Source organism: Poeciliopsis prolifica, unplaced genomic scaffold (genome assembly GCF_027474105.1).
Source record: "Poeciliopsis prolifica strain line A6 unplaced genomic scaffold, Auburn_PproV2 SCAFFOLD003, whole genome shotgun sequence".
In the NCBI taxonomy this organism is placed as follows: Eukaryota; Metazoa; Chordata; class Actinopteri; order Cyprinodontiformes; family Poeciliidae; genus Poeciliopsis; species Poeciliopsis prolifica.
The window spans coordinates 11878326-11897006 of NW_026562378.1; the positions used below are offsets into that span (position 1 = coordinate 11878326).

An 18681-nucleotide genomic window follows, 5' to 3' on the forward strand; every position below is an offset into this window, starting at 1 on the left:
ATCATTATAGTTATTAATAAAAGAAAGTTACTGGACGACATGTAAGATTTTATTTCTCACAAGCTGGACTGTTTGCAATTATTCCTCATCATTTATTGTGTCACTCCTATGGCCCCTTTAAGGGTTGAATTGTATTCAGATGAATAATATGTTCTGAGAATGAAAACAAGACAACAGAAAAGCACGAAGAATGTGCAAAGATGTAAGTTTCCAGCTTGAAAGCATTAAGGAAGCAAAAATGAAATTGGTCTGAGAGGCAAGTAATCCTCTGTCCTGAAAGCTGCTCTAAAAGGGATGAGCTAAGCGCAGCAGATAAGTGAGCAGGACTCGGTGAAGTCTTCTCCTCCTGGCTTTCCATCACGGTTTGCAGATGGGTAATCTTCATCTGTCTGGAGAAACCGGAGGAAACTCTGACGGCAGCTCTGGAGTAACTCTGGGAGAAATCAGGAGATATTCAGAGGACATGACAGAGGAGTGACCCTGCATTACAACGACCCCCAGCTGAGCCGCTGCCCTTCATTGGTGAGTTTACAGACTTCACCGATATTCAAGCTGCAGTAGACACTGCCATGTTATTTCTTTTCTTTCTCCAAATCGTGTAAAAACACGTTAACACACACTACCATCCTCAAAACATATATTTATTTATAGCAGTTTATTCCTAAATTAATAAAGAGTCCAATATTTCATATTAATATTGATTACAGTATGTGTGAAGCATGCTCTGCAAAATGTGTTGAAAAGCCTCAAAAGAAAGCTTAATAACATTTTGGTGCTTTGAGGAGAGTCAGACCCGTAGCTCGGCGTCTGCACACGTGAACTTTTCCTCATTTAACCCTCCTGAGTTCAGCAGCATATTTTTACTGCTGATCCACTTACTCCCCGGTAAAAGCACACTGATCTGATGGCGTTAAATCTGTGACTCACAGCAACCTACGAGTCATAATCCCTGATTCTTCCTTCTCCTTCCCAGCCTGTCAACAAGAAAACTATTGACTCTGTTTTCCAATCAAGCAGATCTAAAATCTGACCCGGAGTGAATTGAAACACAGTAGCCTCTTTTCCACATTATAACCACAAACTTCAAAGCATTTTATTGGGAATTAAGATGCATGACAACTAGATTTTTGCAAAGTAGGAGGAATACAGCCGCCAGTATTTTAGTGTTTGCCTCTCGCAGCTTCACACAGGACTGGAAATTTTGCAGTCGTCTTCACAAAACAGCTGAAAACTGAATCACAATAGATTGAGACGGTCTGTGAACGTTATTTTTCATTCTGACCTACGGATATGATTTGATCCAAACCATTGCATTGCAGCTCTTCCTGTTGTTTTTGTAGTGTTTGTAGTGTGAACCTCTGTCAGCATAATCTATGAGTTGGGACATTTGAAAAACATTGGCAAAGTATTCAAATTGATCAATATAGTGGAGTTATATATACTTTACAAAGTAAAAAATAAACAATTACAAAGTAAAAAATAAACAATTACCAGAAATAATTTAAACATTATTAAAGACTATTATTATTAGAGAACTATTAGAAAAAACTTTTGTCTCGGTGAATCGAGTCAAACTATGGAATAATTTGACTATTGAACTTAGACAATGTCCAAACATTAAACCTGTTAAAATGATCATAATGATCCTGGGGGATTCTGTGGGGGTGTTCAGAGTTTGGGATGTTATTTGGTGATGCAGGTTTAAGGCTGCACACACAGCTGTGTGTTCCTGGCCTTCATGATGTCAAGTCAGGTTTATTTGTAACACATTTCAGGAACAAGGCAGTTCAAAGTGCTTCACATCATAAAAACAAAACAACCAATCATGAAACAAGGAAAGAACCTTCAGTTTCCTCAAATGACTTCTACAAAATCATCAAGCAAATCCAGATCAGATGTGATCATCAATGTTACACTTAACACAAATCAAAAGCCTTTGATTGACTAAAAGTGTTTTGGACTTTTCTGGAAGTTTGTTCCAGATTTGTGGTGCAGGTGGTTGTGATTTCTCTTCGTTTGGTTCTGGTTCTGGGGATGTAGATCAGACCAGAACCAGAAGACCTGGAAGGTTGATACGACAAAAAGTCTTTTGTGCATTTTGGTGCTAAACCATTCACTGATTTCTAAGTATTTTAAATTCTCTGAGCTACAGGAAGCCAGTGTACGGACTTTAAAATCTCCCGCATGTTCACTGAAGTTCTTCTGGGCTCCAGTTCTTTTTGCCGATTAGACTATATTTGTTTTATTTTTTTTTTACTTTTTATTGCTTAGATGCGACCAGACAAGTTGGAGTGACTTCCATTCCAGTGGATCCGTTGGACGATGGCCGCCGCAGCAGAGGACCCCCACCTGGGCTCAGGACCGGATGACGACGGCGACGCACCAGGACTGGACTCGGACTCTGACAGCATCCTGTCCGATGACTCTGTGCTCCCTGACAGCTCAGTGGAGGCAGCAAACAGCGGCTCGGCCAACACTGTCTACGAGGCGTGCCTCCGCAACGACTCGGCCGCTCTGAAGAAAGTTCTGGAGAGAGGGGTCACCAGGGAGGAGGTGATGGAGCTGGACGTTAACGGATGGGTGAGAGTCTGACTTGTGACGGCGTTTCAGCTGTTTGACATCCAGTGCGGTTGCTGATGGTTGATTTCACCAACAGAACGGCCTCATGGTGGCTTGCTGCAAGGGTTTCCTTGACATTGTGCATGGGCTTCACACCTGTCCCTTCATAGACATAAATCATCAGGATAATGAAGGCAACACGGCACTAATGATTGCATCTCAAGGAGGTGAGTGCAATAAAATACAGCAGCTACACCTGAAAAAGGCTGCGGACAAATGACTGACTGAGCAGAGAACAAAGTGATTATTTGGTCTTTGGCTCTCTCCTCTTCTTGCAGGTCATATATTCACAGTGATGTATCTCCTAAACTACTACCCAGGAGTTGACACTGAAATAAGGGACTGCAGAGGATTCACAGCCCTCATCAAATCTGCTATGACCGGCCGCTGTGACGTCGTAGCTGCCCTTGTTATGGCCGGTAAGGAAAAGATAGTTTCTGTTTACAAGGATGGGTTGTTTAAGGAGGATTACATGCAAAATCAATGTTTATTTTAGCTTTAAATTATGGTATAATGTTATTCCGAAAACATACCTGGAGTGTTGCTTTGCTCTTGCAAAGTGCCACCTATTTGCCCAAAGCTCCTCCTCAGAGCCGATCTCCCGCTCAGCTCCTCCAGACTAGCGGCAGCAGCAGCTAACAAACACCTGCTGGAACTGACAGTCTGTTGAACTCATCAGACAAACTACTTCTCAGTTCAATGCTCCTAAGAACGGTAGTGAGCAGCATCATGGAGAAGCATTTTAGTGACAATGAACTGAAGGTGGAGTTTCTGAAAGAGCAGGAGGTTCTTTAAGAGACAGAGGCCAATTTCAAGGCATGAAACTGAAAGGTCAGTTTTCTTTAATTCATGTTTAACATATGCAGCATTATTATAACAACTGGAGGTAACACAGTTACTTGATTGTGCTATAAAATGGTAATATGTGCCTAGAAAATGCAAAATACCATAACATGAAAAAGATTTTGTGTCTTTACATTTCGCTGCAAAGATGCCAGTATTTCTAATGTTAACTTAAAGCTGGTTTTTCAAACAATTCCTGGTTTTCTGAACGTCTTTGAGGTTTGTAAAGTTTTTTTATTTTGAGTCTTTTCTTCATCAGATACAGTAACTGAATAGAATAAAATGAAAGCAACCAAAAAAAAAAAAAAAAACTTCTGATTTTGAGAAAGTCAAGATAAATAATGATCCAGAAAGGATCAATACATTCTGGAAAGAATTGAAAGGATGTTCTGGATGTCTAAATCATTTGTACATTGAAGGGAATTAATCAAAAAACAGAAAAGGCAGGGAGAGTGATGGATAAAAAGAAACGTAGATTCCTGAGCTCTGCAGAAGCGTCTCAGTGCGGCTGATGACAGCAGCCATGTTTCATCGGCGCCTATTTAAAGCCGGTTGACTCGGCTCAGTCTGAGTTAATGACTCGGTGACGCGTGGCTGCTTTAAGGGATCTTTCTGAGGGCATTATCACATGTCTGCAGTAATCTCCTGACTGCTCCTCCTAGCAGGCTATAGATTAGATACTTACTTCTTTTTAGCTCAGGTGTTTTTCAGACTCGCTGCTGCGACTGACCAGATTTCTAGTAAACTTTGCATTAACTTTACTTTAGCATTTGACCTGTGATGAACAAAATCACAGTGCAGTCAATGGACTTTGTGTTGCTTCCAACACCAACTAAACTCCCGACCAATGAATTTTGACAAAGGAAGCTGAATGACGAGTCAAGTCAATATTTCTAGTTTAGGACAACAAGGCTGTTCAAAGTGCTTTACATGATCCAAACAAAATGCAGACCAAAACCAAAAGATACATTAAAGATACCACAGCAGATCTTTGATATATATTTGGTGGTAAGTTATTCAGTGATTTATAAATGAACAGAAGTATTTTTAAAGTCTATTTTCTGAGCTACAGGGAGCCAGTGAAAGGGTCTGATGGCCTCTATCTTCCTGGTTTTAGTGAGCAGCAGCGTTCTGGCTTAGCTGCAGCTGTCTGGTTGATTTTTTACACAGACCTGAGAAGACACTAAAGACCAATGAGCCAGCTTTTCCTCCTCCGCCTCATGTCCTTCTTCCTTTTCAGGGGCTGACGTGAACGCAGTGGACTCCTTCCGGGGAAGGTGCGCTCGCGACTGGGCCCTGAAGACAGGTCGCTATGAGACCTTCCACCGTCTCCGCCGCCTCACCATGCGGCCGAGAGCCGAGCAGTTCTGCGAGAGCTACGTCCCAGAGTGGCCCGACCTCGTGGGCAGAGTGACCAGGGCCACGTCTCAGAAGACGTCTGCAGAGAAGATCACACTGCGCCTCAAAAGCACGTTTGGATTCAGCTTTCCTCGTGACCCCCAGGAGAACGGGGTGATGGACCACATGGTGCGCATGACCACCAGCATCCACAGCCCGCTGGTTGTAACCGGGTGCCACCCTCTGCTGCCCACCAGCCCACCCGAGCTGGGGAAGAGACGGCTGGCGGTGGCGGAGCTGGTGAAGAAACATCCACATAAGGATCTGGAAGGCAGCTCGGTGTGCCACAGCAACGGCTCGGTGTCGCACATCACGCCCTGCATCCACTCTGCAGAGACAGTGGCCTCGGTGTGCTGCCCCGACACCGAGCGCAGAGGCAGCATCCTGTCGGTGGCCTCCAACAAGGTGGCCACCGCCTTCATCCCTCGAAGCATGGCGAGACGCAACAGCGTGTTCCCATCCGGGTGCATCCCTCAGATCAACGTGAACAAGCCTTCAGACCAAACGCCAAAGAAGGAGAAGAAGAAGAAGAAGAAAGACAAGGGCTACCTGGAGCCACCCAAGTGGAGATACAAGGAGCTTAAGGACGAGAAGAAGAAGGAGAAGAAAAACGCCGAGAAAGACAAGGAAGGAAAAGGAAACAAAAAGGATAAAGAGAGTAGGAAGACAAAAAATTGATGGTGGAAACAAATAACTCCAAGGCACTCTCCTCTGGATACTAACAACAATTCATAATTCACGCCAAAACATGTCTGAATTTGATCTTTTAGACCATTTCATGCTGCTAAAAGCATTCTAGTGAATGTTTTACTTTATTTGCCTGGGAGTTTGGGGACGTTCAACTTCAAGCCCATCTGAAGAAAAACATGTCAAATCAGCCCAGGCAGCATTTCTTCCACACAGACATCAGAAATGTTTTGGCAAGATTTCGCTTAACCTGAAGCTCTAAAAGTCACAAAAATACCTCATATGTGCAAAATATTTATTTTATATCATATTGTAAACAGTGTAGCACTATTTGAACATTGTTGGTATCAGTAAAAGCCTCAGAGATGCTCTTTTATAAGATGTGCATATAAAACCCATATTGAATCATTTATTGACAGATATAGTGCCTACATCATCACCCATTCAATAAACCCAGTAAGTCACAGATCAGGCGTTTGTCTGTTTGCTGATATTTACAATTTAGGCTCTACAAGTGAAGCTAAGTTACTGCAGCTCATTATTGTTGCTGCGCAGCAAAAAGAGCAATCACAGGTTGACCTTAATAAAAACCACAAAATTCAGATTTTATTAGAATAGTATCTGATAGACCAGCACAAAGAGATTAAAACACATGAAATGGGAGAAAAAGAACATAATTTTCACACTTCTGAGCAAGTGACATCTGAAAAGTGTGGCATGAATTTGTTTTAGACCGAGAGGCTTAAATGAAATGTTGCCTCCAGGGTGTCTGAAGAATGAGATGATTAAAGCATATTTATCTGTCAGAGAGATGGGATATTAAACTAAGAATTAACTCTGAATAATAACAATAATAATAATTTGTATTTCTAAAATAATAATAAAAAAATTCCACCTCTTTGTAAGTGCAGTTTGATCGACTTTTATCACATAAATCCCCATTAAAATTTGTGGTTGTAATGTAATAAAATGCAGAAAGGTTCAAAGGCCATGAATACCAGTTTATGCAAAATAATCACTTTATTTTCTTGCTATTAATATTTATTATTTTGCAGCCTGTGTGGTTGAGAACGAATGTAACGGAGAGTAAATTTAAATCCTCCCGTCTTCCGCTGTTTTCTAATATTGCCAACAATTAATCAATAAGATATGAACAGTTCTCAGTCTATAGGATGGTTTTAAATAAATTTAGAGTTGCAGAGGTTTGTGTGATATTTCTTAGTATTTAAATATATTTTGAATGCATAAATGATTGTGCAAAGTGGAACAAAAGACTTGAATTCATTTAAGATTTGTGAATGTAGTTTTCATGAAACATTCAGAACTTTCTTGTTCAATAAAATCATATAAATACAAATGGTTAATTTAATTTACTAAATGATCATTATGTGTGATGAATGGTCATTATTAATTTCTACATCCATTTCATTTGACCGAACAGTGAAGTGTTTGTTTGTTTCGCAGTCATGGTTGGCCATTAATTTACCATAAAAAAATTTTAAAAATCAAGCATTTGCAGACTTTATTAAATACTAATTATTTGTAAAACATATAGGTTTTTGTATAAAAATAAATATTCACACACATATCTGCACATACATAACAAGAATTCAAGCTTTCATGTTTTAATTTTTGCAATCTTTTGGTAATTGTTTTGATCGAGGAGAGCAATATTAAATTTAATTTGCCCGTTCCAGCAGAGCCAAATAGAAAAATTAAATACCGGGTTTATGAGTTAAACAAATTGTTAAGTTTACCAATCATATCAGTGTTTGACGCTCGGTTTGTTAAACAGCTAAACAAATAAACTCTGTGATTGTTGTTAAGCTCAGGTGATCAAATCTGTTTTGAAACACTTTTGTGATGCTCTTAAAAAGAAGAGCGGCTTTAAGTCAAACCCTGCTGAACCTGATTCAACCTCAGGTCGGTCCGGTCTGAACAGAACCACAGAACAAGACGGATCTGATTACTTCTTCACATCACTGCCTGGATTATTGATTATCTGAGCTCAGTTAGCAGACTAAGTTACTTTAAAACAAAGTTTGAGTCAAATACGGTTTTTGCAGCTTTCTAAGATGCATGAGTTTTTCTCCAAGAGAGTCAATCCCCCTTTCAGCTAGAAAGTTAGCCACCTCCGTTGTTGAATGCTCTATTCCTCTTTCCTCGTGAATAAACAGTACAGTATGTGCACAGGAGCATTTCCTGAGGGTGTTTGCAATTTCCTGCAAATTTGACCTACAAATTTGTTTCCTAAAGAGCTGGCTCTGAGACAAATCCTGTTTGAAATGTTGCTAAAACAGAGTAAAGCAATGGGAAACCTTTTCAACAGGAAAGGCTGCAGCAGCAGAACCTATATTTTACTGGACAGATTTAATGTACAAACAAAACATTTCTGACAACAATCTCAGCTCCAGAATACCTTAAATATACATAGGGAACAGCAGTACACCATTATCATTAAGTACGACCTACTATGTGAGCATAACTGAGTTTTATAGATGTGTTACAAAAAGAAATGGCCCAAATGGCCCTGAGGTTCCCCTCATGTTTTCTCCAGATGCAGATAAAGACTTTCACTGAGCCTTAAAATCAGCTCCCATCAGACTGATGATGTTCATAACTCCTGTTTTTTTGTTTTGTTTGTTTGTTTTTATCTGTTCTTGGATTCCTTTAAATCAGATTAAGGCTTTTTTAGATTTACTCAACATTGTGATTCAGACAGGTTATATTTAAACAGGTCTAGCTTTAGTTAGTCCTGGAAGTGGCAACTGAACCACAAAATGTTGCTAACTTGTTTATTTGAGATGTTACAAGGGGATTATCGTAGTGTTATATTGAACTTTGTTTGATAATCTGAAGCAGATTTTAAAGTTTGGCAAAAATCAAAACCACAATAAATCTATGAGGGGCTAAATACTTTTCAGAGGATTGATGATTGGTTTAAATGCAGCAGCCATAACAGCTTCTACGCCACCGTAAAAATAAAAAAAATTAAAAAATTTACTTCTCAACACCCACACCTACTGACTGAATGCACTGGCTGGTCATAGATGTATTTCCATCATTTCTTTAAATCACACTGGCTTCTGATTATGTTCATTTCTTTACAGTAGGAGGCTCTAACGCCCTTTAGGATAGCTTGGCTATTTGGAGTCCTCTAAACCTGCTGAGACAGATTTCAGCTTATCTGTTAATGTCATGCTGCTCTTTCTGCTCCTGTCAACAGGTTTTCTTTTGCTCGTCAGCAGTTTGAATATTTGGGGGAAATGGAGAAACTTGTCCTCATGCTGCTGCAACAGGGAGGCCACCTGGACTACTGTTGAGCTCAAGTTATTAAAAACAAACATTTCCCAGAATCATCTCCAGCTGCTGCCACCAGGGTTAACGTGAGACCCTGGTGGCATGAGAACGTTTACAGAAAGCCTTCCAGGAAGCCGCAGGGCCTCTTATTATTCAGGCTAAAAGCTGTTTAGATGATCTAGTTGTTTAACTTTCTGAATTTGGCTTTAATGGCTTTGTGATGCAAACAATAAGCTTTTTTAGTAATATATGATGAATGCCACTCCTGACTTAATTATGTTTTAATTATTTTTATTTTACCAAAATGTTCCTTCTGACTGACCACTAACGCTTTGGAGTCACTCAGTTAAAATCCCAAACCTGTGAAGTGAGCTAAAGATTAGGGTGATGGAGAGGAGACCTTCCGTCCTCATCAGCAAAGATAAATCGTCAAAATAAAAACAGGAAATGCTAGTTGGCAATTATAAGGATTGTGAGGGCAAAGATGAGCCCACTATTCATTTGGAGGAGCATAAATCCTTCTCCACATTCCATTTTTGCTGAAATGTAAATAAAAACATTTGCTTTAAATTAACTTTCCGTGTAGATCCAACTGTTGTTTCCACTTGTCCATGCAGTCATAGAGGACAGCCGGTTTCTATCTCCAGATGATTAAGACAGAAAACCCTGAACGGGCTTCTTTTTTTTTTTTTGACTCTTCTCGTTTTCTGATGCGATCTCTTTCAATAAAAGTGAGTGAAATATATTTGTTTTGCTCAAATGAAGCTTTTCAAATGACTTCTCCAACCCACAAGTCAGGAAAATATCAACAAGATTAGAAAATACAGAATTGACTCAGGTGGATTTTAAGACAAGCTGGCGAGTCGTGCAAATTAGAAACACAAAGGTTTTATTTAACATCTTTTAAATTAAGGATCTCAGATTAGTACAAAAACGATGCATTTACATGCAGTTGTACACACTTCATCAGGCATAAAGCAGGACATTTAATGTTCCTCACACATCCATCTTAGAAAATGGAATGACAATGCTGCTTCTCTGATTCTTAGTGATTATGTCCAATAAACAATGGATCAAAACCTAAAAAAAAAACTAAACAATTAATCTGTTACGTTTTGACTGCCATCACTGTAGCTAACAAAAAACCAGAAAACATTTTTAACTTGACCATAAAATAGAGGAAATGTGTCGTAAAATGAAGATTTAGAATTAGTGATGTAATGACAAAATTATTTTTCTAATAATGTCATCAATCAAAGTCGGTCACATGCAAAAAAAAAACAAAAAAAAACAAAACAAAAAAATGATAAACAATCCATTACATATGTAGTAACACATGGCAGGGCACAACACAAAATGTCAAAATAAAGCAAAAAATACGTATATATTTATTGATATTTGGACATTTAGGTCAGAGCAAAGCTGATTCCTGATCAGTGTTTATGTTTGGTTGGAACCTGGATTATTTCCACAGGTTGCTGCAGGATTATAATCCTGAACTGTTTGTGCAAAGTCTTTCAACTGCAACCTGCAAAAACCCAGATTTAAAGAACAAATCCAGACGTTTACCACAATTTTACATTTAATGGCAAAACTGTTCTCAAACATTCCTAACTTGACATTTTGATGCTGGTGAACGTTTTTGGTGCTTACATCAACATGCTTACAATGATATAGATCAACACCTGCCTTTAAATAAACATCCTAAATTAAATGAACAAGAGGAGAATGTGATGATCATCATACAAGCTTTAAAGAAAAGGTGTGAGGGGTTTTTACACACTGATGCTGATTCACTCGAGTTGCAACATCCAATTTAACTTTTAGAGAAACTTAATGCCTTTGGTGTTTTCAGCCTTAAAATAAATTGAAAAGTTGGTAAAATGGGGGAATGTTTTTTTGTTGTTTTGTTTTAATTATTTCATAAAGTATTAAAAGGGCAGAGATGGTAACTGTGCCTGCAAGTTTCTTCTTTTTTCAAATCTCTCGTCAATTACAAGGGATTTTGAATTTGGCTCCATTTAAAGAAGGTTTTATAAGTCCTGTGCTACCAGCTATATATTTCAGTATTGCTAAAACTCCAGAGACAGAGAAGTCTTTCTGTATGGGCGTTATCGGAGAAGTCAACGCACTCTCTTATTTCTCCTCCCACATGCTTGTGCTTTCCCTTTGCTCTGGTCTCAACCCAAAACAACATTCCTAATTACTCCCTAAAGTTGTGCCTGTCAAAAGAAAAAACAAAAACAGAATAAAACAAAATCAGTGGATCCAAATCTATTGAATATAAGTAGTATATCATTTAGCAGTTCGTCAACTTTACTCACCCTCTTCTCCGTCGGTCAACACCAGCGCCTGGAGGATATCAGAAAGCGAGACGATTCCCTTCACCACTTCGTTCTCATCAACGACCACGAGTCTGTGGACCTGGAGGAGACAGAGGACGGCCAGCCAAATGAGCCTCAGGCCTGCTGAGTACAGTAATTCAATACGACCACAGGACAAGAGAATGAACAGAGAACGAAGAACCAACACGTGAAAATGTGAAATTAGCTGGAGGAAACATGCTGGATACATTTCAGTCTTCTGTTGATTTACTGAAGTGATGACACACATGTATGTGTATAAAAACACATAAAAGATGTGTTTTTATGCACAAACTTCACAAAATTAAACTGGAAAAGTAAATCAGATTTCCATCTCCTACTGCACATATTTGGTCTTCTACACATGGATACCATGCCATGTTACTTCCTTTTCCCACAAACAAGAATGAGAATCAATGCAAATTTAGAATAAAATAAAAGCTAATTAAACAAATGTGCTGTGGTTTTACTAATTTGAATATCATCATATGATACCTGATACTCACTGATGTGTTGCACAGAAAATATGAGAAACTAATTTCAATAAAGCAAACTGTGTCAACCTGTCTAAAACTAAAACATCTACCTTCGTATATTATGACAGCTGATTGGCTCCATTTCCAGCAATACAATCTGAATTTTCTACAGCAGAAATAGATAAACTTTTTCTCCTCGCCTGGTAGAATAAGAAATTGTGACAATTTATTTATAGTTTTGCTTTCTTTTCCTTGTTCAGGACGTGAAAAGCAGGTTTCGTGTCCTCCACTCCTCACCTCGGCCTCCACCAGTCTGGTGATGATGGCTTCAAGGGTCTCATGTCTGTTGCAGGTCAGGACTCCCTCAAAGTACTGCGAGCGATGCTTCAACGCCTTGGTCACAGTCACGTCCAGGTTGTTGTACGTCTTCTCTGCAGCCAGATTCTGTTGGAGGGAAAAGTGAAGGGCATTCTCACAGAAATGGACCTGAGGCTCACACTCTGGCGCTGGAAACAACACGCAGCAGCTTTTCACGGTTGTTTTGACCTTCCCTCAAGGCTCCAGCCCTGCTGTGCTGTTAAACTGGGGCGACTTCTAGGATGAAAAGTCAGCATAACTTTGAACGTGATTTCTCAATCACTTCTATTGTGACCCAGAGAGGAAAACACCAGACAGAACTTGTTCACTCTGCATGAAGGGCATTGCTTCACCTTTCAGTGACCCTCACTGATCACGGCCTCAACTTCAAAAATGCTGTCACCACCCTGATACTGAGACGAGATACGATGCTTATATGTTCTTCAGATGATTCTTCCTTTGAGATCTGAATGCAGGTTTTTTATGTTATCTTCATCAATTTGAAGGATGTACAGGGTATATCAATAATCAAATGTAATTAAAAGAAGAAATTATTATTCTTAATATCACAGTTGTGACAAGCTGGAAGACAACAACACTATCTGAGGCAATTACCCATTATGCTTCCTTCAACAGGTTAGGTTGTTCGTGTTTTTTTTTTAGATCCTGGGATTGTAGTCTGTTCAGTTTTGTCCATTTTCACAATGAGCTGTCCACTGGTCACTTTAAATCCAAATGAGCTGCTGCTTTCCACGCCCCCAAGTCAATGTTTGCAGCCATTTTCACTTGCGAGTGAAAACAGATGTGCAATTAAGAAACTGTGCTTCTTTGTAAAGCATTAGTAGAGCCTCCTGAACAACCAACAAGAATCCAGAAAGTTGTTTCTGGATAGTAAGTCCACAACAAAACATTTGTCTTTTCCAGCAGCCATTGTACAGAGCATACAGTGGTTAAAAAAAACAGCTGACCAAACGTGCTGGAGTTCCACTGGGGTTGTTAGGTGTTTTTGAAACAGCTGATACCAAAAACAGATTAGAGGCTGTTTTTACAAACAGTTGAGACCCAAATGGAAGTACAAAAAAAAGCAAAATGTTCATTTATAAAGTAATGAAAAAAAAATATACCTAGAAAAAGTTTTATTAGCACAATATCAAGATAAGTGACTGCACAGAACTTACTATGACATCAAATTTCGAGTATATGTCTACCACTCGACCTGCAAGTAAGACAAGATAATTTTAGAAAACTGTGGATACTGAGAAGAAGCGAACAGAAAAAAGAAGCTTCTGTCAGCCCACTTACCTTTGTCATCCACAACAGGAAGTGCCGACACTCGTTGCTCCACAAAAATACCCAGCGCTGTGTACAGAGGGGTGTCTGCTCGGACCACTGCTATGTTCTTGAACGTCCCAATGTTCAGTTCCTCTAAAGTCTGATTCAAGAATGAGGCTCTTGGCATCTCTGATATCTGAGCACAGAAAACAGCGATCTTTAGGGAATCTCAGTTGTTTTTCACCATGATGTTTTCCCTACTTTGGATTTAGTTGTTAACTCTATTACAGATCTACAACAAAAAACATATAATCATGTTGCATTCCATTGAGGAATTGTTGATTAGCTTGTTTCAGATTTTGTGAGCTGTTAAAAATAAAATATAGAAAAGTAAAACAAAAACTATCTATTGGGAAATATAATTTCTATGAAATGTTGAGACATTTCTGTGGTTGTTTGGGCTTTCAGACAGCAAGTGAGACCAAGACATTGGAAGATAAGTTAAAACTGAACAAAGTCACTTTGTTTCATGCTTTTGAGATTTCAACATCTGTAAATAAAAACATGCTGATTGGGAAAAGACAAAGATGGATATTCTCTAGAGAATACACACACAGACTCCCATGTTAGCAATGCTAGTGACTGCAGCAGCAAGATGATAAGACAGTTTCTAAAATAAATTTAAAGATCAGTAATAAATCACCAAACTCTAATCTTTAGTCAAGACATATTCATCCTGTATCTGCAATAAAACCAGTGGAAACTTACAAAAAGCTTCAGGAACTTAAGAATCCTCTTGTGTGTGAGGATATACAGCGTGTTCCCGGTCAGCGGGTCGATTACAGGCAACCTGTGGATCTTGTGCCTCAGCAGAGACGACACCGCATCATACAAACTGAGATGTAACCAGAAAAAAAAAATCACCAAGTTATTCAAACCTATTATGTAATACATGTTTAGAAAAAAATTTATAATGTATGTTTCTTGCAAAAGAAAGTGCAAAAATAAGTTCAAAGAAAATAAAGTTTTGCAGTCATAAATATCATATTTAAACAATTTTTTGATTATACTTGAATGTCCAGTTAAGAACGATCACAATATTGATCACAATAATAAGAAAAATAATAATAATGATTGGACTTTACAGTAAAAACAATGCAGCGCTGCTACCAACCTGGCATTGGGAGATATGCAAACCAAAGGTTTGAAAGAGTCCTGAAGGTACACCTCTAAAATGAATACAAATACAAAAAAATAATTAATTACAATTAATAAAATAATAAATGTTGAAGTTTGAGTGATCATTAAAAGCTCTCACCTCTCCATGTTTCAATTTTGTGCTCTTCCAACTCGTATATCTGAACCTGAAATATAAAAACGTATAGGTTCAGTCACTGACGAAATGAATTAAAATGACATTAACAGTTCATGCTACAAAATTTGTGTTTAAAACACACAAAACCATCTCACCAACGGAGACTTGTAATAGCGATGAAGAATGTTAATGAAGTCTGTGATAGTTAGCATACCTGTGGGTTGGATTGGAAAAACACCACAGCGAAAAATTAACTATATTATAACATTTATTGTTGTTTTTTTTACATTTGTTTATCATTAATGTTACTTTCAGATGAAAAATTGCTCTTACCCACAAAGCACTGCTTCTTGCTGTCCCAAAGAGGAGCTGCTCTCACCCCATTTGAAACAAGCGCAAAGAACGCCTTCTTCACCTGAAGCATAGTTAAATATTCAATTAATTTCTGGAACCAGATAAAATGTGCATTTATGTAAATGTATTTGCTTCACCTGAAGCGACGTATCAAACACCACTAATTTGGAACTCGTGGGCACGAGGTCGTAACAGCGGTGCGACTTCATAAACCTGGTGTAAACATTTTGCTCTCGTTCTGAAGAAATTAAAGTGACTGCAATTAAGACTCTTCTGTAAAGTGGATCTGACTGAGGTAGGAATATATTTAACAAATCCTCTTACCTTCAATGATTGGATCCTTTTTGCCTTCAAGATCATCAATGCTTACTGGGATCTGAAAGAAGAAGGTCAATAGTCCAAGTTATTTTAGGTCAGGTCATTCTTTTTTTGCAGAAAGGTTAAGAGGTCATAAACTCAATGTTGTACCTGCAACAGATATATTTGTCAGTTTTATCAGACTATAGATATAAAATTAGATTCTGTCGGTTATTTAGTGCAGGTTGAAAACAAAATCTGCACTATCATCTTCATACAGCTACAAACTCAAAAATAAACAAAGCTGTGTGTGTTCAGGGTGTCTTATAACAAAAGTCAACCTTGAATTAGATAGTTATTTACACTGATGTCAGTGGGAGATCATGTTCTAAAGCAATAAGCTGACTATCTGAGACACCTGCTGCACAACAGAGCATTAAGCCAAACTGTAAAAATAAAACAAGGTAAAAAAATAAAAATAAAGAGGTTACAGCTAATTTCTGTCATATTTTTCCCAAAGACATTTACACTGGTTAAACATGTTTCATTTTGCATTATGTGTTTCAAATGGGGAAGTCATTATTGCAGCTGTGAACTACCGACAACTTCTATTCATACAATGTGTGATCATTGATCAACCAGTTTTAACAAAGTTATTTTTGAGACAATCATTTGAAGATTAAATGTCCATTCTCTGAATAGTTGTGTGTAAATTGTGTCCTTTCTTTGTTCATATCAGGTCAACACAGCTGGGAAAAATTATCTATTTTTGTGTCAATTATCGCTAAACATAACCAGTGTAGTGTGTGATCATGATAAGTTGTATGGGATTTTTCAATGTCAAGAGTTTAAAGTGCATATATATGTTTTCTCAGAGAAATTATTTAATTCTTCAACACTGCATGCAAATAAGTTTTATATAAATTTCTCTGGTTATCTGTTTTTGATGACCAGAGCTGATGAAGATTTTTCAGAATAAGATGTATAAGCTCACAATGATCAGCAGCAACTTTGTGATTATGGTAAACGGGTAAGGAAAACCTAAACAAATATTTGAGCAATATCTAATAATATCACAGTTGCGTGTTTTACTTTTACTATTTGTGACAATATTGCAAAAAGCAAAAAAAAAAAAAAGTTTTTAAATCACAAATTGCCAATTTATAGCTGTTTCCAAACACAAAGAAATGTTTAAAAACAGATTATGTCTCAAGCACAATTGGCATTTAGTAAATAGGTTCAATATAATTTTATTTATAAAGTACTTTAAACAACCAGTACAACTCAAGTTAAAAACAAAACACATTAAGACTCACAACCAGGATTCCCCCAGAAGACCTGCTCAGCCCAGTGCTTTGGGGCAGTTATCCAACCAGCCGTCATGTTTTCAAACTAAAATTTATTTTAAAGTTGACAGGAAATCTGAAAATATCTCTTCTTAATATGTGCTCTTGGAATACTAATCCCTAAATGCCAATTATAAAGTCTTAAGAAAAGGCAATCATTAAAAGAAGAGGAAAAAAAAAAATGTTTAGCCTGGTGGGGGCAGAAGTAAAGCCTGGTGGCCCGCCAGACTTATAATACTCTGGGGGAAACCCTGAATAAACTGGCATAAAAGTGACCTAAAACCAATAGGTAGACAGATACAGGACTTGATGGACACAGTTGACATCAAATTGTTTGATGTAACTTCGAAGATGAACTTGAGTTTAAAAAGTAAACATGATCAACACTTCTAAAGTAAACTCTTACTGAGTAAAAGCTTGACCAGGAAATCATAGGAAGAGGAAGAAAATAACAGTGGTGACTTGGAGCTTAAATAGCAATGAAGAGAAAGCCTAAAATACTATGATCTATCTGTTTTATACAGATCAACACATTATAATATTTTATGATCTAATGTGGTTGTATAACCCACCCATATATGAGCACACCTCAAGTTTTTAACTGTGCTGTTTCTGAATGAGAAACCAACTTTAAATAATACATTTGTGAAATAATCTACTGAAGAAAAAGGTTAAATTTAACCCTCCGTGATTCCAAATTATTTAAAAACATTTACTCTGCTCTCAAGCTGTAGTTTGCACTGCCTCCTTTTAGAAGAAGCTAAAAGCTAGAAGCTAAAAGAGAATCCCCAACCCAGCTGAACTATTGATCTTGTGTTAATGGTAAACGGACAGGCCGTCCGTCTGAGACCCATGTTCAGCGTTCAGTGGTCGGGTAGTTTAAAGAGATCAAACTCAGAGCAGATCCGGGATGACACATAAACACCACCTGTCTCAGAGTAAGACTTTGAGGGATGCAAGCTAGCATCACAAAAACACAGGCACTCAGCAAACTCGTAAAGAAATCGAGCTGCAGGCGAGTCAGTTGGCACATTTCAAAGTTCAATCCTAACCCCCCTCGGTTGTAAAAGCAACACTGTCGTTATTGAAGCTGTGGTCAGAGTAAATAACGAGACTTTTGTTCACCAGTACAGCTCTGCCGTTAGCTTGTTAGCTCGCTAGCGCCACAGCTGGCTTGACTTTTAAAAGCGGCAGCCGAGGTGACATTACATGACGGCTCAAGCTTTTAATGCACTTTATTTGCACCGTTTGAAACCAATGGATAATCATCACATTTTTTTGCTAAACGGTGGCCTCTGCCTTAAGCTTTCCTAATCAACCTCTAAGACAGAGATAACCCTAAAAACATATATGAAAAGCTTTCTAGCAGGTAGCTGACTTTAGCGTACTAATCAAAGTTTTATACTGAAGTTGATAGGCTGCTTTATAAGAGTTTCAGGAGGAGAAATAACAGCAAAGTTCATAACTTACACACTCCATGTTCCACCGGGTCTACAACTGATGGGATCTCGCAGACACGCAAACCTCCTTCCGCTGTGACGCAAAAGGAGCCGTTACCGTAATATCCGTGGTAATGGCGCAATCAGGCGGAATCACCGTAATAAATGTGTTAAACGCATTTCAGGACGGGATCAAATAAAAACATTAACATCCTCTTTTACATTAAGTTTTAATAGTAAATGTAATTGTGCGCAATAGAAAAAGTAAATGAAACAGAACTCAATATAATAGTTTATTTGTTCATCAATAATATTTACTTTTTGGAAGTGTAAAAAAAAACATTAAATTCATGTATCCGTTTTCTGTTTTGGATATACAAATATATAAGTATTGATCAAAATAATTATTTTATGACTGAATAACAAAAGAAATAATTATTTGATGACTGATTAATAAAATCAATCAGCAGGTAATTTTTCTGTCTTTGTAGGCTAGATGGGAAACACATTAATAAATTTGATAAAAACCTGGGTGATAAATGGCAGAATAATGAGAGCATATTTAAGGGATTATTTTTATTATTTGTAGCAGTCCTCAGTGTATGGATTTTTCCT

At 38.0% G+C, this 18681-nt stretch overlaps 2 protein-coding genes across 2 annotated transcripts; one reads left to right on the top strand and one right to left on the bottom strand.

Annotated features, from left to right (window-relative positions):
- Positions 1 to 332: 332 nt before the first annotated feature.
- Positions 333 to 6852, top strand: ankrd33ab (ankyrin repeat domain 33Ab). The gene is made up of 5 exons (XM_055027113.1): positions 333 to 522; positions 2272 to 2580; positions 2657 to 2786; positions 2898 to 3038; positions 4703 to 6852. The coding sequence occupies exons 2-5, from the start codon at positions 2323 to 2325 to the stop codon at positions 5536 to 5538; spliced, it is 1365 nt and encodes a 454-aa protein (XP_054883088.1). The 5' UTR covers positions 333 to 522; positions 2272 to 2322; the 3' UTR covers positions 5539 to 6852.
- A 2867-nt stretch (positions 6853 to 9719) lies between these two features.
- prkag1 (protein kinase, AMP-activated, gamma 1 non-catalytic subunit) lies at positions 9720 to 18155 on the bottom strand. Its single transcript, XM_055027379.1, has 13 exons — positions 18098 to 18155; positions 15309 to 15360; positions 15122 to 15222; positions 14964 to 15045; positions 14786 to 14844; positions 14634 to 14679; positions 14490 to 14544; positions 14084 to 14210; positions 13346 to 13511; positions 13222 to 13259; positions 11984 to 12130; positions 11172 to 11271; positions 9720 to 11069 (listed from the first exon to the last, which is right to left on the bottom strand). Exons 1-13 carry the CDS (start codon positions 18104 to 18106, stop codon positions 11047 to 11049), a joined length of 1005 nt encoding a protein of 334 aa, XP_054883354.1. The 5' UTR covers positions 18107 to 18155; the 3' UTR covers positions 9720 to 11046.
- Positions 18156 to 18681: the final 526 nt, after the last annotated feature.